Source organism: Zalophus californianus, chromosome 2 (assembly GCF_009762305.2).
Source record: "Zalophus californianus isolate mZalCal1 chromosome 2, mZalCal1.pri.v2, whole genome shotgun sequence".
In the NCBI taxonomy this organism is placed as follows: domain Eukaryota; kingdom Metazoa; phylum Chordata; class Mammalia; order Carnivora; family Otariidae; genus Zalophus; species Zalophus californianus.
In genome coordinates, this window is record NC_045596.1 from 156,173,613 (window position 1) to 156,200,274 (window position 26,662).

The window sequence follows — 26,662 nt, forward strand, 5'->3', positions numbered from 1 at the left end:
CCCCCTGCAACATCGCGCCTGCCCCCAATGCCTTCCGGTCCCACCGAAGAGTGGAAATTAGAAAACGGCCAGGGTGCCTCCGGAGAGAGCTTTAGCAACCCAGAACTCGGCCGAAGTCTCCAGAAATGAGGAGTGGAGGCGGATTGCAGCTTCCAAGGCACAGCGGCACTTTTCCTGGGATGACAAACAGCCATTCAACAAAGCGCCCCCCCCCCCACCCCCACCAAGTCACGCAAAGCAATCCACTCGGAGTATTTCGGGGCGGGGGAGAGTGTTATTTGGGCACTCACCCCTCAGTTTGTTATTCTGAGAGGGGGTGCGGCAGGCGTCTCGGTTCAAGTCGCAGAAGCCAGGAGCCTTCGCAGCCCTGCACCTCTTCCCTGCCGGCTTGTGAAACAACACTTTGCTCCAACTCAGGGATCATTTAAGCAAAATGAGTGGAACAGTACTTCCTTTCGCCCAACGGCAGGGCGTCCTTCCTGAGGAGCTGAAGGTCTAACTGTAGATTCAGGATCTTTCCTTCTCGTCTGCCCGGGGCCAGCGAGACGCTCTCCCGACACCCTCGGCTCCCCTCCCCTTGCCCCGCGGTGTGGCGGAGAGAAGAACGCGAGGCAGGATCCGGGCCCCACAGCCAAGAGCTGGTGTGTTTCTAGACAGAACCGAGCGCATTGATGGTGTTTCAAAATTACACTGAAAACATGTAGCCGTCTCATACTTTTAAAAATAATTTGAATACACCCCCGTAACCTGTTAGAATCTAATGAGCCGAGATGAAAGTCTTTGAAAAATCAAAATGTTCTCCAAAAAGGCCAATGTCACTCCCCCCCCCCCCCCCCCCCCCCACTGTAAGCCGCCTTCGGGTCGCCTCGGCGCCACCCGACTCTCCGGCCGCCGCTGGTCACAGGTCTTTTCTTTTTTCCTTTCCATCTTACCAGGAGAGACCCAGAGCACCCGGTTGGGCCGGGGGTGGGCGGAGGGGGAGGGGCGCTTAACCAGCTGCTTCTGTGAATGGGCAGAGCCCAGGGAAGCTTCCCGGAAGGGAAGCCGGCGTGGCGCAGGGACCCGGTGCAGCCCGCAGTCCCCCAGGGAGAGCGACCCCCCCCCCCCAAGTGCAGAATGCGGCCGCGGCAAATTCTCTAGCGACTGGGACCCCCGCCCCCACCCCACCCCGCACACGGTGAAGTTCCAGGACTTAAATGCTTTAGAGCAGATTGGGTGACATATTTTCGGCAGGAAGCCCAGTCATTTGGGGATGGGGCGGAGAACGGAAGGGGTGGGGGAGAGGCCCTCGGAATCCATCTTTTGCTCGATTTTTCTACAGGTCGCCGCGCCCGGAGGACAGCCCGGAAAGGTCCGCAGCGGCACTGCGCCCACTGCGGTCCCCGGGCGGGCGCGACTCGGCGTCTCTCCAGAAACGCAGCCTCTCGGGAAACTTCTGTCACCGGACCTTCTCAGCAAGCCCAGAGGCGTCTCAGCCAGGGCGGGGGCGGCTCCGGGAGCCCAGGCTGGAACAGGCGAGGGGGGCAACCGCAGTCACACTAGGCTGTTCTCTTCCCTCGGAGGCCTGGCCTGAAGCTTAAGCCGCCCAGGAATCGGATTTTAATGTAAAGAAACCGAACTCTGAGGCTTCGGCAGTGCTGCGGTGGGGATGGGAGCTGGAGGAAGGGGACCAGACCCGGAGAAAGCCTCTCAGCCCCACTCGGGCTTGATGCAACCACCTTCTGATTTCGTGATGGACGTGGACCAGCTGCGTTTGCAGCACTTAGGTGCTTCTTAGAAATGTAGAGCCTTGGCCCCCACCCCAAGCCCATTGAGCTAGAACCTGCATTTTAACCAGAACTCAGGCGATTCAGGCGCGCATTAAGCATGAGAAGCCGTAGTAAAGGGAAGAACCGGTTTAGATCTGCAGCTCACTCCCAGTCTTGGGTGTGGAGAGGGAGGCGGAGAAGGTAGTACGTCTTTCTGCATAACTAACAAAAGGGCGGCAGGAAGAGAGGCTCGGCTTTCTCCCTTTGCATGTTACAAGCAACACATTGGCCAAAGGCTAGACGTTCGTTTCATGTCTTTTCTTCTAAACATTCACTCATTATCCTAGACAGTTTTGGTGGAAGAACTTATGTAGAATATTGAGAGCCAGCACTCACTTCCATTTGGAGGCCTGCCGAAGTAAGGCCATTTGGTACTTCCCTTTGTGATGTCCTGGGGCCCTCATCCCCCAGACCCTTGTGGGAAAACTTACATGGGAGAACCCAAGTGAAAATTACTGGTATAATATTCTCTCGCTCTCTTCCAGGGGTGGGTGGTGGTTCGAAAACATGCACTAGAAATTTCTCTGGACCTCATATCTGCTCCAGGGAGAGCTTTAGCCTGGCCTGGGATCAGGCAGAGTCAGCGCTGGTGTATGGGAGGCCCAACAGAAGGAAGAAGGCAAGGTTCACAAGAGGGCTCAAGGCCTCTGAGCCCATATGTTGGGCCAGTCTTTGTCCTGGGGCTGGATGCCAGGTTCAGGGGCTCATTGTAGGCCACATCTGCTGGTAAGTGTTCCAGGAAGTTTATATCATTCATTCATTCATTCAACAGATAATTTACAAGTAACTTTTATGGGCCAGATACTGTCCTTTGGCCCTGGGAGATTCGGCATTTACAAAAAAATGTCCTGTTTTCCTAGAGGCAGGTGAGTTTTAAAAAACACATATGCTATCTCGGGTGATATGGGTAATAATGAAAAATAAAGTAAGGTAAGTGGGATAGAGTTTGATCGGGGGTGCCCTTTTATGTTGGTTGGTCAGGGAAGGTTTCTCTGTTAAGGTGACATTGGTCAGAGATCCCAAACAAGTGAGAGAAAGCAGGTAACGGGTGCTCTGAGGTGGGAGCCTGCTCAGTGTGTTGGAATAAGAATAAAGAGGCAGAGGTGAGAAGTGGTGCAAGGTGAGGTCAAGAGAGGTAGGGGGTAAGCGAGGTGAGGCATTGCAGATGGAGCAAGGACTTTCGATTTTACCCTGTGGGAGACGGTGAGCCATGGAAAGTCTTGGGAGGGTTTCCAGTCAGAACAGTGACATGGTGTGACTTGTGTGTTAAGAGTCACTCTGGCTGTGTGTTGAAAATGAGTGAAGGGGGCAAGTGTGGAGGTTCCTGACAGTTGGTGGGTAATGATGATGGTGTGTTCGTGGGTCCTTGTGCTGGGGGCTCTGGGTTGGGGTAGAATTCTGCATAGATTTTGGAAGTAGAGCCAGTGGAATTTGCTGGAAGATGGGATGTGGGAGAATGAGTGGAGTCAAGGATGACTCCAAAGTTTTTAATCTGAGAAACTGGGAGAATGGAGTTTTTCTTGAATGAAATGGGGGAAGATGCAGCAGGTTTTGGAGCAGGGGCAACATCAAGGGTAGGTTTTGTCCATGTTATATGTGAGGCTGCAATCAGATATGTGTGTTTGAAGTTCAATGCTTGGGGTACAAATCTTGCTAGTGTTTTGAAGTTCTCCCTTCAATATCATTAGCCCTTCAAAGAAGGAGCTCCACGGAGTGCAAAATTTCATCGAATGATAGACTTCCAAAGTGAGAAGCTACCTAAGATATTTCTTGTTTTACATACAAGGAAACTGAGATTCAGAAGAATAAAGTGACTTACATGATGCCATTGGTTACAGCAGAGCTGGAACTAGATTCTAAAACTCCGGTGTATTTTCCTGCACCATACAGTGCTGTCCTGTCAAAAATAATGTTATTGTTATTCTTGTTCTTTTTTGATGGGCCCAGCCAGATATTAGTAGATTGTGTTGTAGTCTTATTCGGTTACAGCAACACTGGTTCAATAGTGGACAGATGGGTACCATTTAACATGGGATTTTCTTTCCCTCTCCCCTTTTCTTCCTCTCTGAGATTTTTGACTTTGTTACTGATCATTTGATACCTAACACATGAAATAGTTCTATCAGGGGTCACCTATTGCCTTGCAATAAGTGTATAAATCAGTCAAGCTCAAGGTGTTTGACACTTATCTGTCTTTTGCTCTTCAAATCAACAGTGAGTTGTTCGTGTAAAAAATGTGCAGTTCGAGAAACCACTTGAAGTTCTCTTCTTCTTAAACAGACATTTGCCTGTAAAATAAACAAGCTGAATTTAAGTGCTTAGTTTTCAATTCAGTGACCTAGTTGAGTGACTCAGACTTCACACACTGAGAATTCACTTTGTGCTCTGTCCCCTGGAAGATGGGAAGCTGCCGTTCCAGTGTGGAGAGCAGTGTGGGGATGACCATACACTGCTGTCATTTCGGAGGGATGTGGCTGTCACCCCAGCAGCACGGAATCTGGGGCTCTGTCTGGTGTAAGAGTCCCCTTCTCCCAGGGCACGCATGTGGGACATGGAGTTGAAGCATGAGGCTAAAGGACCAGAAAATAAAGCCAGCCATTTTGTTTCAGAGCAAGCAGATTGCCAATCGTAATTCCTGGAGCAGACCTTTTTGACCAGGAATGACTTGACTCTGAAACATCAAGATCAGAAAATTGCTTGGAAAGCCTTAAATAATTGCCTGGTGATTGCAAGCAGCCCATGCATGCCATCAGCGCCAAGGCCACATTACACGGTGGAAGCCAACACATTCATTTCACATCTCTGTCATCAGCTTGTTTTCTCCTTTGTCCCCAGCCTACTGTCCATATGGGGATAAATTCCCCATCTGCGCAATCCTTTCATTCTTCGCAGCTGAGATTTTAATTTCAGTGACTATAAAAATGATCACCATCCTCAGGTTTAGGTTTGATAGTGTGTTTTACTTTTGATAGCACTTCCACCTTTTCTCATAACATTGAGAGCTCAGAGGACATGCATGCTACACATTTTATAGGTTAAATAAGGGCACAGAGGTTATGGCAATCGGCTTCCTTTAAGAGACCATCTCCACTTCAATGTCTCATGGGCAGTCAACTTCCCGTGGCAAAGCCTCTGTCCCATTTCCCTTCCTTTTCCCTAAACCTGTCGTCTTCGTCTTCTTGTGTTCCCATGTCAATATGGAGACTCCATGCTCCCTGTTTTCTAGGCCAAACACTCTGGAGTCACCTTCAATTTCTCTTTTCTTCTACTCTCTGTAATCGTCCATTGACAAACCTTACGGACTTTCCTTTCAAGATATGACCAGTGACCTGGAACTTCTCACCATCACTGGTGCTGCCGCTTTGATTCTAAGTTTGGTACCAAACTTGCAGGAGTTTCCTTCCTGGCCCTTTTGCCCTCAGCTCCTCCTGTCCCCCATCTATACTCAACATAGCAGCCAGAGTGATTCTTTCAAAACACACCTGTGTCATTCCTTTGCTCAGAACCCTCTAAAGCTTTGCACTTTATCCTGCACTGGATCAGGCCCCACCTCTCTTTGATGCCTACTTCCCTCTTGACTCTTCTGTTCCTACTACCCTGGCCTCCTCGTTACTCCCCAAACGTGCCAAATAAGGATTCGCTTAGAGCCTTTGCACTTGATGTTCTTTTGACCTGGAATGGATTCTCTCATGTGTATCTGTATTTTTCTCATAGATATCTGCATCTTATCTCTTCAATATGGCCTATGTGTTAGAGAGACCTTCCTTAACTATCTTGTATACAATAGCAACTCCTTTCTGCCCCTTCAGTACTTCCTAATCTCCTTACTTTCCTTTCCTTTTCTCCAAAGCATTTATCACCCACTGAATCCTTTATATTTGTTTTCTGTTTTTGTTTTTTTTTTTTTCCCCCTTCTCCCTCCTACAAGAATATAAGCTCCACAAGGAAAGGACTCAATTTATTCACTGCTATATTCCTTGGGCCCGGAGCTATGCCTGTCCCATAAAATATTTGTGCTTACAAATCTTTGTTGAATGACTGAATGAGTTAATGCATTCAGAGTTGTTCAGGATGGAATGGACTGCTTGGTAGATAGTAGACCTCATCACTGGGGTTTTTCCAGTATTGACAGATTGTTATAAAGTGGACTTAAGTATCACAGGGGTAGGACTAAACCTGATGTCCTTTCAAGGACAGTGTATTGGTGTAGAATAGAGAGCATGTATCCCAGAGAACTGGTCGGAGTCTTTTCTCTGAGTGTTACTGGTTGTGTGACATTGAATGGTTTCTCAAAGTCCCCGATCTTCAACTCCTTATCTTTTACAATGGATTTCATACTTTTCTTTTCATAGGGTGGTTATGACCTTGAAATTAAGCAAAGTCATTCATGGAAAGCCTTTAGCCTGTTTCCTGACACTTACTAAATGCATAATAAACGTAAATATAACTGTGATGATAATGTGGCTTCCATCCTCAGGATTCTGAGAATCTGTGGAGGGACATGCCCAAGGCCACCCAAGAAATAAGTGTATTTTTTGACTATTAGTTAGGTCGTGCTTTCCCCACCAAACTCCATTGTCAGTTCTTTCTCTTCAAGCTTTCTTCTCTAGTTATGGTAAGATTCCTACCTCTCCTCATCCTCCTTTGGTCTCTTGAATTGTTGTCCTTTTTGAACTTTTTTCCTCAAACCTATTTCGCCTATATTGTGACCCTGGCCATTGATATTTATTTTGCCTAATGTCAATTTTTAAGCCAAAAACAACCTCACCACAGATTGCTTACCCTGCATCTTATTCAAGTCAGATGAATCAAATATCAATTACTCACTTCCATAGCTGATATGACTCACCCCATGAACTGGATGCTCAATAAACATCTGTGGATTATAAATTGGTAGTTTGAGCTTTAAGAAAGGACCAAGTGTAATAATAATAACAGAGGTTATTTTTGGCAACCAAACCCGTTTATTTTCATAATCTATACAGTTTGGGGTTGTAGTATTGTGGCTTTGAAACTGTTGAATGAACTGGAACAAATAGATTACAATGACCAGACAGAGGAGCTGTTTGCAGAAGGATGGTGGGATATGATAAATGCTGCATCCATGTAATTGTCTAGTCATGGTGATTAATTTGAAATAAAACGAAACAGCATTTATAATATATTGAAAAAATGTTACTGAATTTGTTACTGAAAATGTGGGTTACTTAATGATATTTTCACATGATCACATTCATCCATATCAGATTTGTACATAGAAAAATTTGGAAGTGTGCTGAAATATAACAGTTATCTAAGATGGCAGGAATATGGAAGAATATTCTACAATGCCAATATTCCACAATGAAAAAGTCATTACACTTGAATGTAAAAGTTAAATATCCTTTCTTTTAAGAAATGTCCTAGGAATGCATGTGGTAGGGCCCATCGGTGTTTCTCCCCTTATATGTATAGATAAATCACTTCCCTGAGCTTCCATTTCCACAAATTGAGAAGAGAAATCACAATGGCTGTCCTACATATTGTGAGGCCTTAAACAGAATGATGTGTCTGAAGCTATTTTCTAAAGAGAAATAGACAAGTTTTAGGTGTTTTAATTATTGGCATTGCTGTAGAGACAGATGTCGCCATTGCATAGAGACTCGTGACCAGCTATCTTTAATATGACTCTTCTCCAGCATATTTTCTGACCTTCTGTCTTTTTTGGGGGCACAAACACAGCCAGGCCTCACGTGCTTCTTGAGTGACTGTGCTGGACATGCTCATGTCCAACTCCAAAGGAGGTAGGCCTGGAAAAAGGCCTTGCTTACAACAAGATTCTCGTTTTCTTGGAAGCTTACTTTTTTTTTTTAAGATTTTATTTATTTATTTGACAGAGAGAGAGACAGCTTTTTTTTTTTTTTAAGATTTTATTTATTTATTTGACAGAGAGAGAGAGACAGCGAGAGAGGGAACACAAGCAGGGGGAGCGGGAGAGGGAGAAGCAGGCTCCCCGCCGAGCAGGGAGCCCGATGCGGGGCTCGATGCGGGGCTCGATCCCAGGACTCTGGGAATCATGACCTGAGCCGAAGGCAGACGCTTAATGACTGAGCCACCCAGGCGCCCCTGGAAGCTTACTTTTGAAATGATTTCTGCCTGAGCATTGTTTTCAAGTAGGTCAAAACTAGATTTTGAATCTGTTAACTATAGCCCTTCTGTCCCTGAGACCCAGCTGTGTCCTGATTATTTTCTGCATCTGCATTCAAATCCTACCATTGTTTTAGTCCCAAAGCTGATCAGATGCCCTTACCTTGATTCATGTGAGAAATTGCCCATGCCTGCCACCTGGGGACCTCAGCTTTGTAGGTAGCATTTGGGCCTCCTTTGGTCTGAGATGTGCAATTTTTCCAGGAAGTGACATGCAGAGAAGTTGAGATTCATTCCATCTGCCATCTTTACTGTACTGTGTCCTCATTAGGAAAGATGTGACCCTGGCAGAATGATATGGCCTTCCCCTTGGTAAGCAGTTCATGCTGAGGGGTCATATGCTGAGTGGCTCCTAGTGCCATTATTTGTCTCTTAGAGACAAAAGACATCTGCTAAGACCCTTGTTCCTGAGTAAGATGAGTCATTCCATAAAGAAGATGATCTATATAAAGGGCTTACACATTCCCTTGGCCTGAAGCTGGAAATGAGGAAAAATCTGAATGGATTAATGATGCATTGGTTTTGATCCATCGATCCAATGATTAATAATCTTAATTATTATACACAACCTTGGAGCTTTTGGACAAGGGGGAAAGAGAAAGGCAGGGGCCTCAAATGGAAGTGAATAAGGAGAAAAGAAGTAGACAGCAGAAAGGAAGCTGGGATGGGTACTCTGTAGTTATTTTAACCTTCTTAGAAGTTTCACTTTAAAGATAGCTCAGTTCAAATTTGCATTTGGATTTTCCTGGTTTATTGATCCTGAGACTAGTTCTCTTGACCATAGCTTCCTGATTGTTCATTGTTAAGACAAGCTAAAATAAACATACATCCCCTGACTAATTGACAAATAGCATTTTTGAGCTCTAATCACAGGATAGAGAATTTACTCTGACCTAAATGCTTCATAAGAATTATATCCCTTAATCTACAAATAACTCTTTTATTGGCCCTATTTTGCAGATGAGAGAACTGATGTTCAGAAAAGAGAGTTGCCCAAGGTCACACAGTGAGTGTGCCAGTCTTCTGTCAGTTTGCCCTCAGCTCCATACCTCACCTTGGCCCTGCTCTGCTCTGTAGAGGAACTACATATCCCAGACTCCCTTGCTGAATAGCTTCCAGGGAGTATAGGCCAACGCGAGGTACTGGTGAAAAAGTGGAGGACAGGGAGAGGGGAGAATCAGAGGATTTTCCCTGGCATTCCCGGCCCTGCTTTAGGCAGCCTATCCCGTGGTGCTTGCATCTCCCTTTGGAGCCTGGCTTCCGTTGGACAATGCCTCCCTCCCATAGTCTCAGTTCTCACCAGGCTGCCTCTGCTGCCATGGGTCTAAGCTTCTGCCAGATGGCCCTGGCTTCTTGGTTCTGGTAACAACATCTACTTGTGTCACTCCAATCCCAGAGATGATAATGGCTTCTTTCTGTTACTAATTTCTGGTTGCCTCATTGTCTCCTGCTAAGGACTAAATTGTGTCCCCCCTCAAATTCATATGTTGGAGCTCAAACCCCTCAATATGACTATATTTGGAAATAGGGCCTTTATGGAAATGGTTAAGGGTACATGAAGTCATAAGAATGGGGCCCAGATGTGATAGAATTTGTGGCTTTATAAGAAGACAAATGAAATGATCTAGCTCTCTCTATCCCAGCCATGTAAAAACACAGTGAGAAAGTGGCTGTCTACAAGCCAGAAAGAGAGCTCTCTCCAGAACCTGACCATACTGGCTTCTTGACCTTGGACTTCCAGCCTCCAGAACCATGAGAAAATAAATTCTGTTGTTTAAGCCACCCAGTCTAGGAGATTTTGTCATGGCAGCCAGAGCTGACTAATATACTCCCTTTTCACTTCTCAACCTTGCCTTAACTTTGTGGTACCATTTCCCTGCATTAATTCCCATGCTGTGTGAAACCCTTAGAATGTTTTTGTTTTTTTCTACTCTTGAGTGACCTCTGACTTAGTAACTCAGCTAGGAAGTTCAGACCTGAGTTCCAAACCAAAATCTGTGTTTTTAAAAGCTATGTTATATTTCTTAGATTGTTTTCATTGTTTGCAGAGATTTGGGGGAAGATTTGGGGGAAGAACCAAGTAAATAATTTGAAACCAAGGCTCTGTCTGACCAGTGCCACCGAAAAGGATGGAAATAGGAAAAAAAGTTTCAAGTTTTGAGAAGTTCTCAATATAACATTTCAGGCACAGCCTTTGTAGTTACGGGCAGAGATTGGGAGTATGTGTAGAGATAGATTACTCTTGTTAGTGGCCTTGCTCCAATGCTGCAGCAAGGGGGGCAGGGATATTGTGTTTGTGCAATGTGGAAATTGATATTCCTTGCCAACATCATTAAATGAATCATGTGATGAAATGCCAAGCGTGGAACTGAGCAGAGTGTTAGGGTGGCAATTAATTATATAGTTTTCTCTTTTCTGACAACACGTGGAATTATAGAAGGTCAATATGGGAAAGGTATAAGTCTCTAATATTATTAATTTTCTCATCCTTTGAGAAGTCTTTCTCCTTTCTCCAATAAGAGTTCACTTCTTTTTACCCAGTTTGAGGCTGGGGTAAATACTTTGAAAGATCTCTTTCACTTTTTTCTCCCCAGACCTTGCATTTTGCATCTTTTAATGAGAATATTGAGATCCATGTCTTTTCCTGAGAACTATAAGCATATCCTTCACAAAGGATATGAGGCAGAGCAGTTTGTTAATTGCCAATGAGAAAGTGAAAACTTTAGGAATATTGGTGGCTATTTCATGGGCAGCTGATTAAGAATGGAGATGGGCATCAGTCCTCCAAATGTCATGACCACATGATTTGTTTCTATTTATAATACTCATTCTAATATGCTAAGGGAGTGAACCCAGTGGACGGACACGGTTGACTTCTTTCACAGGGGCATGGTGATTAGTAAGATAGACAATAATGCCCAGCAAAGGAAATTTCATTTCAAGTTATGATAGTAACAGATGACAGTGAGTGGGTTATGGAAGTGAAATATCAAAATTTGTCCAAATTTCCAACAGGTTACGTTTAAGATACAGTTTTTATTAGAACTGTCCAAACCTATTTAATGATAGATACATAGAAATAATTTCACTTGATACCTAATAATCACTTTTCCAATCAAAATACTTTTCCTTGTTATCTCTAAGGAACAAATTGTTGATCAAAGATGATAGGCAGGTACAGTGGCTGTACCCTACAGAATACTTATGTTATAGGTGAGTAACTAATAGAAGAAACATTCATTTGTTTGCTCATTGCCTTCTTTAGAATGTGAGAAATGGAAAAAATAGGGACATGAGGTGTTTCATGTACCAATCAGACCTTAATATACTTTATTTGGTAAAGAGGATTCCACAAAGTAAATTTACATATTCAGGCAGAGGATAATGGAACCTAACCGATAACCCAGGGGAACTGATGATAGATGTGATGTTTCTGCCATTTATACAGCAATGAGTTATAAAAGAACACTCCAGGAGGTCAGTTAATTCCTCCATAAACTAAAAAAAAAAAAAAAAAAAAGAGCAATGGGGACTCCTTAGGGCAGGCGAGGCCCAGTGGGCAAAGATTCATTCCAGAGGTGAACAAACACAGAATATATATTTGCTATCTTTTCCATAAATGTATGTAGTGGAAAAGGTATGGGCTTTATATGAGAAAGGCCTGAGTTCTAATCCTTAGGCCCAAACTTCTGCAAAAAATGATAATGAAAATAATACTTGCACATATATTTCTTATGAGGATTCAGTGATTTATTACAGGTAACGTGCCTGGCATGTAATAAGCTTCACAATTATTATTGTGATGAGTTATTTGGATTTGGACCTGGGCCTTCACCTTTCTGAAGGTCCATTCTAGGACAAAGGGCATTGAGATTGATATGACTCCTCAGAACTTGCACCGATGTGGGGGGGTCAGATATTGGAAGGGTGGAAAGAAGGCATTGCAAACAGTTAAACCTGCCTGATGCATGCCTCAGGACAAAGTAACTTTTCCTGTCACTCTAGGTGCTCCATTATAAGAGAGGCAACTACTTTTCAGGCAGAAAAAAGGGGAGTTCAAAATCAGAAGCGAATCCAACTTTTAGGATTCTGTGATTCTAACTAACAAATAGTAAATAAAGTTCAAAGGTATCTAGCTCTTCTTAAAGGTTTGCTACGGATTGAATTTTTGTGTGTATCGCTTCTAAATATGATAATTTAATATATGCTACAACTTTAATTAATACTTTTTAAACTACTACTACTACTCATAACAAGGAGAATTTACCATTTACTAGGCACCTCCTATTTATCAGAGATAACGGTTATTCCCGGCTGTGTTTAAATTTGTAATTTTAATTGGGCCACTCCAAAATTCAGTTCAGAAACAACTGGGCAGTCTGGATTATAAGGATATCTGGAAAAAAGGATAGACAGTTTCCTTTTTCCCCCTCCAGGTATCCACATATTACATATATAAGTGGATATAAATTAATAACTTTTAGCTTTTTATCCTTCTAAATATTAGCACATGCTATTTCAAGTTCTCTTTAGCTGAAATATTCTTTCTGGCTGTGAATAAAGTTTTGACATCTAAATTGAGAAAGGTTTAAAAACATTATCTCAGGATTTAAACTATCCTTGAGGTTTTCAAGTTAAAATGGGAGGTGTGGAGATATTGTGACTTATGGTGAGTTCCAGGCTTCCCAAGCCCAAGAGCGTATTACCATATTACTCTGTTTTTGTGCTATATTACTCTGTGTTTTCAGCCAATCTGTGGTTTTCTGGAGGAGATTATAAAGTGTTAAAATTAAGGGTATTCAGAAGCCCTAATGTGAACAGGTAATTTTACCGTTTTCACCAAAATTCCCTTAAGAGATGAGAACCGAGAGGCACAGGGGTGGCTTAGTCGGTTGAGCATCCAACTCTCAATCTCAGCTCAGGTCTTGATCTCAGTGAGGGTCTTGAGTTCAAGCCCTGCACCGGGCTCCAATTAGACAAGGAGGTTAATTTCACTGACATCTCCTTTTCATGGCATCATCATGGCCTGCTCTTTTATGAATGTGAGAAAGCCCCAAGATAGAGCCTATATGATATTTGCAGTTGGCCTCCAACTTGTGATCCTATGATTTTGATTCATAATCGGGAATTCCTGTGTCTGTCTTCTGAAAACAATATTGTCGCTCAAGTTCTTGGGCCCTTGACTCCTTTCCCTTAACCTTTTTCCTCCCCCATCTCCCCGTACTTCCAAAGCAAGACCAGAGGCATGGGGGTGGGCCTATGTAAGTAGTCTAACATCCTACTTAGGTCTTCGGAATGATTACCCTCCCCTTAAATATTATAAAGAAAGGCTTTTGATCTAGTCAACTGCTAATTTTTTTCAACTATGGTTTCTTCTAAAATAAGAATGCTCATTAGATTTAAGGAGTATTACCTAAAACTAATAACCTATTGAAGATATAATGTAATCATTTTTCAAAATACCTCAAATAAGAAGTAGAAGAGAACTCTGAGAGCCTTGCATTATGATGTGGAGCACAATCAATATGGATTTGGGGATTTAAAGTTGTCTTCGGGCACCTGGGTGGCTCAGTCGGTTAAGCGACTGCCTTTGGCTCAGGTCATGATCCTGGAGTCCTGGGATTGAGTCCCACACCGGGCTCCCTGCTCAGCGGGGAGTCTGCTTCTCCCTCCGACCCTCCCCCCTCTCATGTGCTCTCTCTCTCTCTCATTCTCGCTCTCTCAAATAAATAAATAAAAATCTTTAAAGTTGTCTTCATAGGCCTAGCCCAAAATTATTTCTCTAATTCTCAATATTGTTTTAAATAATTTGCATCAAGAAACTTCTAAACCCCATGATTATGTAGGTGGATTATTTGGTGTCTAAGCAGCTTCTATGGTTTATTGTAGTGAAAAATGCTATTATTTTCCACTTATTTTTTTCTATGTGGATAATGAATATATTACAGTGTATCACTGTACACTGATGAAGAAATATATGTGCTTATGCAAACATGTATGTTTATACTGTATACTTATTCCGGTAAACTTGTTGTAATTGCAATCTGCATTGAAATCATAGATAAGGAAATTAATGTTCCAGTCGATTTCTTATGACGACATTACATAAATTCTGTACTTACAGCTTTGATCCAACTTAAAATGCAATATGTTCAGCAATGATTTTGATCAGCTATTATGTATCTTTTACAGTGCAAAATACTTCCCACAGGTATCATCTCATTTAATTACCTCAGCAGCCCTTTGAAGGGTATGTTAGTGCCCCTATTTTATAAGTGGAAGCTGCCTCAGTCTGTTCTGGCTGCTATAACAAAATGCCAGACCAGGTGGCTTATGAACAACAGAAATTTATTTTTCACAGTTCTGGAGGCTGGGAAGTCCAAGATCAAGGCGTCATGATTCAGTGTCTGGTGAGAACCTGCTTCTTGGTTGGAAGATGACTCTCTTCTCAGTGTCCTCACGTGGTGGGGGGAGAAGGGAGCTCCTTGAGTTTTCTTTTATCAGGGCACTAATCCTGTTCATGAGGGCCCCATCCTCAGAACATAAGCACCTCTCAAAATGCCCACCTCCAATACCATCATATTGGATGTTAGGACATCATGTACAAATCTGCAGGACACAAACATCCAGTCTATAGCAGAAGCTTAGAGGGATAAAATACAATGGACTCAAGACACAAAATTTAACTACCTACAGACCTGGGTCGTGAACTCCAGTCCATTGTTTTTGCCAAAGCTTTATTCTTCTAAGGCTAGAGGAGCCCTGGAAATGGACAAATTTTGGGCAAAGCCAATAAAATAATTCGCTGAAAAATAGCTCCTGTTTTCCTTTGAGAAAATCACATAAACCAACAGGAAAAAGTAACTTGCTCCAAACTGGAACAACCAATCTATTTGTTGTGGGAATGAATATCCCAATGTTTTAATACTGTCTCTGCACTGACTGGCAATAGAAGACAGTGTGCTAGAAATAACACTTTCCTTTTCCATTGAACATTAAAGTTGTCATAAGAAAAGTGTTTGCCACATTTTTGTACACTGCAAGCTGTTGTGGTAGAAGGAATCACGCTTAATTTGTATCTGGAGATTTTATTCTCATGATGCAAACAGTGACGCAAAGAAGCGATATCACATCCTTTTTTTTTTTTTCTTAATGTAAAGAGATCTGTAGGCATATTAAATGAAAGACTCATGGCATAGATCAGTTTTCTTTCTTGCAATCCGAAGAGAAAGAAGAGACCACCCCAGAATCACCTTATAAATTGAGATGGCCACAGTGGATGGATTTGAGGGACAGTGTACTGCAAGGGGTTAAGCATAGATGCTCTGGAGCCAGAGTATCTGGATTAAATCCCAGCTCTATTACATACTAGCTGTGTGACCCAGAGAAAGTTAACATTTTTTTTTTTCTGTGCCTCAATTTCCGATTTGAAAATTGAGAACTAATTAGCTTTGGTACTTCTTACAACATTTAAAATGAAGAAGTATCTCTAAGGCAATCTACTGAAAAGAAGAAATTCTATTTATCAATGGCTTAATGTCATTATAGCCTTGGACTGATGATAGTTAGGGAAAAAGCATTCTAACTTCATAAATACTTGGAGGTTTATGCTGAGTTTTTAAATGTAGTCTCTCCCTGTCACTGAACATATTTGAAAACATAATTTCACATTGCTTTCTCTTTAAATAGTAGTATAATAATTGGCATTGCCAATAGAATTAGTGAATTCCAGGAGAGAAGATCACTGTATTCCCAGGCCCTAGCTCATGATAAATATTTGTTGAATTAATGATACATCCAAGCAATCTGATACCTTTAGATATGTTGGCATGGCTTATTGAAGCTATATTCTATTATTATTATTTTTTAAAGATTTCATTTATTTATTTGTCAGAGAGAGAGAGAGAGGTAGGCAGAGGGAGAAGCAGGCTTCCCGCCGAGCAGGGAGCCCGATGCTGGGCTTGATCTCAGGACCCTGGGATCATGACCTGAGCCAAAGGCAGACACTTAAGACTGAGCCACCCAGGCGTCCCATGATATATTCTATTATTTTTAAAGAGGACAGAACAGTGCTCTGGAATATGTGGAAGTATAATTAAAATTCTTTTATTCTCGGGGCGCCTGGGTGGCTCAGATGGTTAAGCATCTGCCTTTGGCTCAGGTCATGATCAGGGTCCTGGGACCGAGTCCCGCATCGGGCTCCCTGCTCCTTGGGAGCCTGCTTCTCTCTCTCTCCCTCTGTCTCTCATGGATAAATAAATAAAATATTTAAAAAAAGGATTTAAAAAAATTATTTTATTCTCAGGAAAGAAAATGGGAGGGCTGAAAACAAAGTTGGAGTTGAAGGGACAAAGCCTCTAGTGCTGGCCTTGGGGAGGGCTTCTGATTGGTCCTGTCATTTGAAAACAGTATATGCTACAAAAAGGGTTTTCTAAGCTGTGGTAGCCTCAGGGGCCAGTGTTGGTAATGAAATGATTTTAGGTTTAGACAAACGAATATTTTTATAGTAATGGCTATATATTTAGTCTTGTCTTTTCTTTCTCCCTTTCTTCCTTCCTTTTTCTTCCTTCCTTTCTTTCTTCCTTTCTTCCTTTTTCTTTCTTTCTTTTCTTTCTAGCCTTTTATTTTAAAGATTTTATTTATTTATTTGAGAGAAATTATGAGAGAGCGTGCGCGCGCGCGCACACACACACACACACACACACACACACACGCACACGCGCCTGCACGCCCAGAGCAGGGGGGCGGGGCAGAGGCAGAGGAAAAAGCAGGTTTCCGGATGAGCAGGGAGCCCGATGAGGGACTTGATCCCAGGACCCGGGAATCCCAACGACGGAGCCACCTAGGCACCCATATTTATTTATTTATTAAAGAGATTTTATTTATTTGAGAAAGAGAGGGAGAGAGAGAGCATGGGCGGAGGGGTGGTGGTGGGGGAAGAGGCAGAGGGAGAAGCAGGTTCCCTGCTGGGCAGGGAGCTTGACATGGACTTGATCTCAGAAGCCCGAGATCATGACCTGAGCCGAAGGTAGATGCTTAACTGACTGAGCCACACAGGCACCCTCGTTAGTAGGTGTTTTAAAAATTCAACAACACATCATATAGATCCAGTCTATTCCTGCTTCATTTTTTAAAAAGATTTTATTTATTTATTTGACAGAGAGAGAGCGAGAGCAGGAACACAAGCAGGGGGAGGGGGAGAGGAAGAAGCAGGCCTCCCGCCAAGCAGGGAGCCCGATGTGGGGCTTGATCCCAGGATACTGGGATCATGACCTAAGCCGAAGGCAGACGCTTAATGACTGAGCCACCCAGGTACTCCCCCATTTCATTTTTTTAAAAAAGATTTTATTAGCTTATTTGAGAGGGTAAGAGGAGAGAGTGAGCACGAGCAGGGGGAGGGGCAGTGGGAGAGGGAGAAGCAGACTCTCTGCTGAGCCAGGAGCCTGAGGTAGGGCTGGATCCCAGGACCTCGCTCAACCGACTGAGCCACCCAGTTGCCCCTCTATTCCCACTTCATAAGAGCTCCGAGACTCTTCCCTGGGGAAACGCTGCTGCATCATGGGTGCCAGTCTTTGTGGGACTCTTAAGATGCTTATTGTGTTGCTGGCCCGGGCATGGGACAAATGTATACTGTGTTTCTAACATTCCAATGGCGTGATACAAGTCTTGAGTTTAGTCAGCCCTGTGACTACATGATGATTCCTACTACCTCCAGTCCCAGGGCTGTCTTAGCTGGTCTTCCCAACACCCACCTCTTCTGCTCATCCTTCCAACCTAGGAGTTGTCCTGAATTTTTCCAATATGCTCTTTTTAACTTTTCAATTCTACGTAGCTATCGTAAGTTTTTGCTGATTATATTTAAAAATTATTTTACCATGGATGGCATGGATATTACTTCAGAAAAATTAGTGTTTTAACATTAAACTTGAGTTTTTAAAGGAAAATGTAAATACACCGTGCAAATGATATGCAGAGACAGCAAAAATTGTGAGGATTGGCAAGTGGCTAGTGATTGGGAAACATCATTGCAAATACTGATATTAGCAATGAGCTTCCTGGGTGCACTTAGGAATTAAAATTGGGGTATCTTGAAAAGCCATTAAAAAGAGCATCGAGGATTATATTATTGGGATGATCTGATTGATAAGAAAAATATGGATTTGAAACAAACAATATATTAATTAATAAGTTAGTAATGGTCTTAAAGGTCTAGAACAGATACATATTGAAAAGGGAGTGGTATTATTTCCTTGTTCAAGATCAGGCTTTTTTTTTCAAATCTAAAAACACTTCTTTGCCTATATGAGAGAAAACCATTTTTTTTTCTGAGTGAAGTATTTTATTTTTGACATTATTTTTCCCCAATTAATAAAACACCAAAAGTATAAATCTCTGTCAACCAAATCAAGAATCAGTGCTGCAGAAAAGGAGTGTGTGTGTGTGTGTGTATGTGTGTGTGTGTGTATGTTTGTGTTTGATATTTCTTGTTAGGACTGTTAACGATTTCAGTCCTGCTTTTTCTGGACACATTGTTATAAATGCTGTGATTCCCTTTGCGTCTCAACTCCAAGAAACACATTATGACTCCAGAGTTGTCCCTCTCACTTTCACGTTCTGAGTTTTGGTTTGGGGTCAAAACATTTGGAAATTGAAGACTTTTATCCCACGAATCTTGCTTTTTTATCTGATGCTTGAATTTTTATTTCAAAAATATACATTTAAAATGTTGAGGTGGATATTGGGCTAAATAAAGGTTTTGACACCTGAAGACGTTTTTGGCGGTTACGTTTTCTCAGTGATCCCCTCAGGGAAATAATAAGAAATGCAGGTCACTTATAACCGCCCCCACACCAAATAATCTACTCTAGGAAAAGAAAGGGTCAGGTAGTGGAGATTTCACTTTGAAATGACATGACACCATGCAATTTACTATGTTTCCAATATGACCTTTATTGAGCAAGTACTGCTGTGACATTTAACATCAATCAACGAAAGGTTGCAAACTGTGCATGTCAACGAGGTTCTCCCATGAACAAAAGTCCTTTTTAAATGCACCAGTGAGGTAAACATAATTATTCATATATAGCTTTCTTAAGGCTAAGAGAGTTCTGTGTTTCATTTATTATTTTTGGCTCAGTTGGTTCTTTGCATAATACATCTCAAGACATCGCCCCCCCCCCCGAGTACCCCCCTTCCAACAGCTTAGGAAATTGGCCAATTCCCCAGGTACGTACAATATCATGCATTTCAATCACCCAAAGACTGAGGAGGGAGCACCCTGAGCTTGCATGCAGTTCCCTCATATTGCACAAAGTAAAATACAATGTCTGGAGCCCCCATGGGAGAACCCGTTCTGTTTTGAAGCTGTCAATCACATGCATATTAAAATTGTCATATGGCTTAACCTTTTACAATGGACTCAAATATTAGTCACTCTGGGTGACTTCCTTTACTATGGCGTGTGAAGTGACCTTCTCTACCTTTTTGGTAGACACTAGCTTCTCCTCAAAGGTCTCTTCATGCTCTTCGACCTTTTGAGTGACGGTTACAGATTTAGTGATGTATTTGGTAGCACCATCGCTCCCCTCACTGGTGATTTTTTCTATCTTTTTGGTCACCACCACTTTTTCCTCACTTTTGTCTCCCCCCTTCTTTTCATCTGCTGGGCTCAGGTCTAGCCCATTGGTGACAACCGCTTTCTCCTCTTCTCCCCCACTGCCTTTCTCCTTAGTTTCCTGCTCTTCCTCCTTTCCTACCACCTCCCCATTTACCGCTATGTCTTCCTTCCTGGATTCCTTGGAACCCTGATCACCTCCTTCCTCCTCACTTCCCCCCTCCTCTTCTGCCTTCTCCTTCTCCTTCTCCTTCTCCTGAGGCTGTGGCTTCTCCTCTTTGGCATCCTTCTCCAAGCTCACCTTTACAGGTTTGGTGACGGTGCTCACCTCCTCCGCCACTTCCTCCTTTACTGGGGACTCCGCCTTCTTCTTCTCAGGCACGTCTTTTGGCTTCTCCTCCTTTTTCTCCACCTTCTCTTCCTTGGGAGATTCCTTTCGTTCTTTCTTTTCTTCCTCCGCTTTCTCTTCTTCCTTTTTCTGCTCGGCTTTCTCAGCTCCAGCTTCTGCTTTTGGTTTTACCTCTTCCACGGGTGATTTTGGCAGGGGAGACTTGGCTTTCTCCGGCTTTTCCACCTTGGCTTCTGCCACCGGCTCCTCCTTGGGAGCCACCTCTTCCCGCTTTTCTTCAGTTTTCTTTTCTTCCTTAGCTTCAGCCTCCTCTCCTTCACCTTCGGCCTCTGTTTCCCCTTCCTCTTCCTGTTCACCTTCCTCTTTTTCACTGGAACCTTCCTTCTCGGATCCTCCTTCTTCGGCTTGGTCTGATTTGGCACCCTCCTCTTCCTCTTCTTCTTCCTCTTGGCCTTCCTCTTCCTCCTTTTCTCCTTCTTCCTCCTCTTTAAGTTCAGGCGCAGCTGCTTTCACTGGAGACTTTTTGGTAGCTACGACTTCCTCTTCAGCTGGTTCCTCTTCCTTTCCTTCTGCCTCTTCTTCCTTCTCTTCTTTCATGGACACTGCCAGTTCCTCTGCAATGGCTGTCAGGGCATCTTCCATTTCTGATTTCTCATCTTCCACTTTGGTTTCCTCTATGATCTCCTCGACAAATTTGTGTTGGACCTTTAGCTTAGGAGCCTCTACCTTGGTTTTCTGAATCTTACTGGATATTGTGACTGAGGGCTGTCGGTGTGTATACAGCGGCCCAGTGATGCTTCCTGCAAATGTGCTAAATCTGGTCTCTTCACCCTCCAGCAGTTTTCTAAGGACCGGATCAAAAAAGACACAACATAATTAAAATCTCAGTGGCCTTCTGAGTTTCATTACGTTATGGGTAATTGCAGCAGGTACCTTTCAACAAATAGAATGACATAAATAAAAGATTCTGTCAAGCCCGTGTGATACCTGCTATCATTTCACTGGTCTACTGTGTCATATCCAGAGATTCTCATGGACCACCAGCCAATCACCTGCTGCAGTAACTGACCACACCCAACAGTCCACTAACACACCCAGCCACCAAATCTCAGCTCTGCGGCAGTCTATTTGCTGCACCATGAATATGCTGAAAAGCTCCCTCCCGGCCAAAAAAAACATTAGTGACCTTCTTGAGCATTTGGCCTTTCAGGATGTACACTAAATTTCTTTTAGCAAATATAATGTTCAACAAATCTAGAAAACCGTTTAGCGTATATCAGAATTTGGGATATGTCAAGTTATAAATTGGTCTGCAATTTTAATCATAAAGTATCTATTTAATATATAACTATTCAGCTTTCCTGAAAAGAGAGATAGCCGTGAATGCAATTTATTCCTGTAATGTTATGATGATGACCTTTTGGTAGTAGAGAAAGTGTTTAGTCGAGGATTTTCTCCTATGAACTTAGTCAACAGTAAGGTGACATCAGTTAGCAGACTTGTAAGCTCTTTTCTTTTCTCTCCCTGGTTGTGTATCTAGGTCTGCAGATATAAATCTAAATAAAATAGAATATACATATGTTCTCTCTATTCTATCTAATATTTGTGTGTATATCCATCCTATCAATCTATAGCTGTTCTCAGCCAGATGATGGCAATAGTAAGCTGTAACAGAGAAACAGAAATTGAATGTCCTGGAATTTGTCCTTGACATTATAGAGTCGAAAAGCTGAAACCACTATATGAAATATTAAAAAATAAAATTCCGTTTTTGTTTCAAACAGTTGGAAAACATTTTTCACTAGAATAAAAAAGTTTAAGCATAAGCACTGAAATCAGTCAGCGCTATCCCTCAAAACATTTTATTTAAATACTTATTTTAACTCATGTTTACTCTTTTAAAGCTGTGTAGAGTGGTAAAACCACATTTACAATTCTTTAGAATATATATACTTTTTTAATTAAGAAAGAAAGCCACGGACTGATTTAAGATCCCTGCCACCTGCTTGCTTTAACTTAAGTGATGGGGTTCCTGCCAAAACAGCCTCCGCAGTGCGGTAAGTGTTTCCGCCGGGTCCGCCCGGTCGGTAGTGAGCACGGTACCTGTACGCAGCGATCTCAATATCCAGAGCCATCTTGACATTGAGGAGGTCCTGGTATTCTCGCAAATGACGAGCCATTTCCCACTTTGTGCCCCGGAGCTCATTTTCCAACTGCTGGATGGTGTCCTGAAATAGACACAGCCAGAGACTCATCCTTCCAACAGCAACTTCTACCTCCTCGCCCCACTTCCCTCCAGTTCTGTAAGCCCTGTAGCTTCCAGCCCCTTAAAACGCAAAAACAAAAACAGATAAAACAAGGGAATTATCAAATAAATAAACAGGATCTATTAGACAATATGAGATTTCCTGGGCACACCACGCATTGAGACCAGTGGATCTAGAACTCGTCTCAGCAGCAAACAAACGTGTTTGGGAAAACCCCTCGGCCGACCTGGCCCTTCTCATCTGAGCCTTTTGGGCTGAAGCCAATTTTAAGAGTTTTCTGATCACGGCCGGAAAAGCTGAATATATATGAGTTTCTGCACAAGCTATTCTAAACTTGCTGCTTTGTCAACAACTTGAACGTGTACCTCCTACTTTAAAACTAGACCTCCCGAGGAAAAAAGCACGTTTTTGTAAAAGGTCAGTGCTCTTAGGAGCTGGAGACGGTGGATGGGGGCGGAGTGGAGAAGGATGGGGAGGAGCGAGGACGCTTTGCGCATCAAACTTGTTCGGCGTCGCGCGCGCGCACTGGCCTGCGGCCGCCAGGGAGCGCGGCGGAGAGCGCGCCGGGTCGCGTGCCTGAGTGTCGGGGGCGCGCGGCGCTGGCGCTGGCGCAGGCTGGCCGCGCAGTCGCGGTTCCTACCTGGTAGCTGCTGAGGTCGTGGTTATGGCGCTCCTCGATGTCGCTGAGCTGCCGCTCCAGGGACTCCTTGGTGCCGCGCACTGACTCGAGCTCGATGCTCTTGGACTGCAGCTGGCGCCGGTACTCGGCGATCTCTTCCTTGGCGGAGCGGATGGCCTCCTTGTTTTGCTCGGCCGCCTCCGTGAGCTTGGCGTAGCGGCACTTAAACCACTCTTCCGCCTGGTGCATGTTCTGGTCGGAGTGGCATTCGAGCTGGGAGCGGATCTCCTTCAGCGCCGACGAGATGTCTGTCTTCAGGTAGTCTTTGCGCTCCACCGTGATGTGCGACGCCTGGATCTGGGCCAACAGGTCGGCCACCTCCTCCTCGTGATTGCTCCGCAGGAAGGCCACCTCATCCTGCAGCGACTGCACCTTCTTGTCCAGCTCCACCTTGACCAGCGACGCCTCCTCGATGTCTTTGCGCAGCGCGCGGATGGCCGCCTCGGTGTCGTCGCGCAGCCGTGCCTCCTCCTCGAAGCGCTCCTTGAGCCGGTGGATGTCTTCCTCCAGGTGATCCGAGTCCAGCTGCACCTGAGCCTTCTCGTGATTCACCAGCTCGAGGGTGGCGCGCAGCTCGCGGATCTCCTGGTCGTACGCGTCGCCCAGCTGGGCGTGCGAGGCCTGCTTCTGCCGCAGCGCCTGGATCTCCGCCTCGATCTCCTTGTTCTGCTGTTCCAGGTAGTGCACCTTCTCGATGTATCCCGCGAAGCGGTCGTTCAGCCCCTGCAGCTGCTCCTTCTCGTTGGAGCGGGACAGCTTGTAGTCGCCGCCCGGCCCGGAGCCCCCGTTGAGCAGCGACGAGGACTGGCTGAAATCGAGGCTGCTCTCAGCAGAGCTGAGCATGGCCGAGCTGTAGGTGAGGCGCGGGCCAAGCGCGCTGCGCTTGTAGGAGGAGGACACGGTGCTGGGCGAGCCGCGGGACCACGACTGCGAGCGGAAGCCGCTGGACGGGGAGCCACTAACGCGGCTGAAGCTCGAGCGGGTGTCGGTGACCCGCCGGTAGGCGGACGGGTTGCCCAGCGAGTCCAACGTGTAGCTCATCTTGGAGGCCTCGGGGCGTGTGGCTGTCACAGCGTTCTGCTGGTCTCGCCGCAGCCCATTTATAGCCGCGGCGGCTGGTCCCGGGCCAGGGCCCCGCCCCGTGGAGGCGGCGGCCGAGGAGGCGGGGACTGCGGGCACCGGGCCGGGGGAGATGAGGGGGGTAAAGACGGCTTAGCAGTGATTCAGCGCCGGCTCCACGTGGGCCCACGCCGCATCGGACCCCGGACTTTGCTGCCCGGTCCCGGCCCCTCTCCCAACTCTCCTCTTGGTCCCAGACCACTTGTCGCCCCTCAAGCCCCCTCTCTTCATTTCTCTTCGCCTTCAGATTGCGTTTTAAACCCTCGGTGCGAGTATTCACGCAACGCCCTTTCTTTGTCTAGTCACTCTTCTGCCATTCGGGCGGCTTTTCTCCCGACCCGCTGGCCACCTTGTTCTTTTCTTATACCCACGGCTTTTCTTTTCTTTTGCCTTTTCTCCATTACTTTTTTCTTTACCCATCTTCTGTGCTGAATCTCTTTCCCTTCTTTTGGGCATCTCTTCGCTCTCTCACGTTTAGCCTTCTTTGGTCCCACTCACTCCTCAGCCCCTTCCTCCTGGGCCTTTTTCTTCCCGTCCTTTCCTTCTCCCCTACTCCTGCCTCCCCTCCCCCTACTTTCCTCCCCTCCCCCATCCTCATTTCCCCTCGCCTCCCTCCCCTTCCCCCATTCCTCCTTTTAAAGCAGCCCGGGATGAGCGCAAGCCCAGAGTTGGGCCTAGAAGAAAAAAAACAAAAAGACTTTGAAGAACAGTCGGGCCTGAAGGCTTCGGGAAGGGGACAAAGAGAATGGGCCTGGGTAGTTATTTGTATTAAAAGTGGGATGTGGCGCTACTTTCTGCTTAACGTTTGGGGGACGACCGCAGCTTCCGCAGGGGCAGAAGGTAAGGCGCTTGTGCTCGCTATGGCGCCGGCAGCACCAAGGACAGCGCCCAGGCCGCCGAGCCGGAGACTCCGCTGCCCTGGGGGCTTGTCACCCAGCGGGGCCTGTCAGATTGGCGGGGGTTTCCTTTCCCCCCTTCTCCCCGAGTAAATACAATTAAAGCCTGTTTGTAGTGACTCTGTTTGCAGGAGCCAAGCTGGAATCGAACACTAAGATTTCTCTGCAATGCAGAGTTGGCACAATGAACCGATTGCAGATTTTGGAAACAACTAAAATTCATTAAAGTCAGGTAACAGAAATAATATTCTTGCAGCCCAGTTTGAATTTTCTAACATATGATAGATGCAAGAAATGAAGAGATACAGGGACTGAAATTTGAAGGTCAAATATTCTTTGGAAAGGGGAATTTGAAATCTGCTGAGGTGAAAAGTCTGGAGGAATATAGTTTGTGAGAAGTTTGAACACAAACAATTGCTTTGTCATCATTCTGTTCGGTACTCCCTGTATGTAACTGCAGTGATTGAAAAGCACCTGAATTAATTTAAAATTAATTTAAAAGTTGCCAAACAGATTCACCACAACCTTGAATTAAACCAGATATTTTTTCCCTCCATTTAAAATATATTTCCTCGGTTAGATATTAATGACTGATTTGGAATAGACTTAATCATATCTTTTAACATGTTTATTTCAACAAGGAATCTACCTAGACTTCCTGATGTCTGGTGCACTGTTAACTGGTAACATGCCCCTTTGTTTTACATAGTGCTTTGGGGTAATTCAGGGTAAAAAAGTTCAGAATCCTGCAAGGCAAAGTGAAGAGCAGTGTAAGACTAATGACTGAGTTTGCTGGGGCCATGGGCACAAGTGACTGCATGTGAAAAGCTTGGCACGGCTGAGAGGAACCACTGCTTGTGAAAAGGAGACACCCCAGACTTAAATATTTTCCTTTCACAGCATGCTTTCTTTAGGTCTTATTATTATTATTTTTTTTAATGACGTGGTCATGTCAATCAGTAAGTTTCTAGAGGTTTATTTTTATTTTTTATTTTCATGAGATCCCTTGGTCCATTTGTATTTTAAAATAGGGGTTAATTTAGGGAATTACTTTTAGCTCATTAATGTGAAATTGCAGCATTGCAGGCTGCGGGGGGGGGGGGGGGGAGGATGTTCTAGTTTGCTGAGTGACAGGTTATCTTTCAGGCAAGGAGAGCCCATGTCTCAAGCTGTTGGGAAAGATAGATGACAGAGTGAGGGGATCGACTTGTGAATATTGGAAAAAAGGGGGTATTTTCTGGTTTCTGATGGATACATAAAGGAAAAGAGAAAGAAAATTTTCTGCCTTTCTGTAAAGTACTGCCAATCTCCAGGTTGGAAAGGTGATATCAGATAAGGCCAAGTGCTAATTATGCAATAATTATGCCTTAGTTACTTATTACTCTCCGCTTTTATTAAAAAATTTTAAAAACCCTTGGGAGTTTTATGTTGCATTTGCACTGGAAGGACTTTCTGCAGTGAGAGCAAATGGTTAATAGGCAGGCTGCTGGTGTTACTTTTCTTTAGGGTTTTAAAAATGAGATGACTCTGCAGAGAGACATTTACAAGGAAACACATGTCTAACTTCACAATTAGCCTGTTTTGCCTTGTATCTAAACTAGCTCAGAAATTGTTAAGCTTCCAACTGGTTACAGAAGGAGGAAAGCATTGCGTACAAACAAAATACCAGCCAGTTACTCAGGCTAAATCCAGTTAGTGACTATAGCTTATAATTGTAACTTCAGTGTCACATGAAGTATTGTTC

General features: G+C 44.3%; 1 protein-coding gene across 1 annotated transcript; it reads right to left on the bottom strand.

Annotated features, from left to right (window-relative positions):
- Positions 1 to 18,917: 18,917 nt before the first annotated feature.
- On the bottom strand, positions 18,918 to 24,055 carry NEFM (neurofilament medium). Its single transcript, XM_027599883.2, has 3 exons — positions 22,865 to 24,055; positions 22,061 to 22,185; positions 18,918 to 20,801 (listed from the first exon to the last, which is right to left on the bottom strand). Exons 1-3 carry the CDS (start codon positions 23,942 to 23,944, stop codon positions 19,421 to 19,423), a joined length of 2,586 nt encoding a protein of 861 aa, XP_027455684.1. The 5' UTR covers positions 23,945 to 24,055; the 3' UTR covers positions 18,918 to 19,420.
- Positions 24,056 to 26,662: the final 2,607 nt, after the last annotated feature.

What these genes read in the sequence shown, in the direction of transcription:
- NEFM (XM_027599883.2), bottom strand. Translation starts at nt 23,944, where the DNA reads ATGAGCTACACGTTGGACTCGCTGGGCAACCCGTCCGCCTACCGGCGG. An exon ending in ACGACCTCAGCAGCTACCAG is followed by an intron (nt 22,186 to 22,864) that starts GTAGGAACCGCG and finishes TGTCTATTTCAG; the next exon opens with GACACCATCCAGCAGTTGGA. An exon ending in ATTGAGATCGCTGCGTACAG is followed by an intron (nt 20,802 to 22,060) that starts GTACCGTGCTCA and finishes TCCGGTCCTTAG; the next exon opens with AAAACTGCTGGAGGGTGAAG.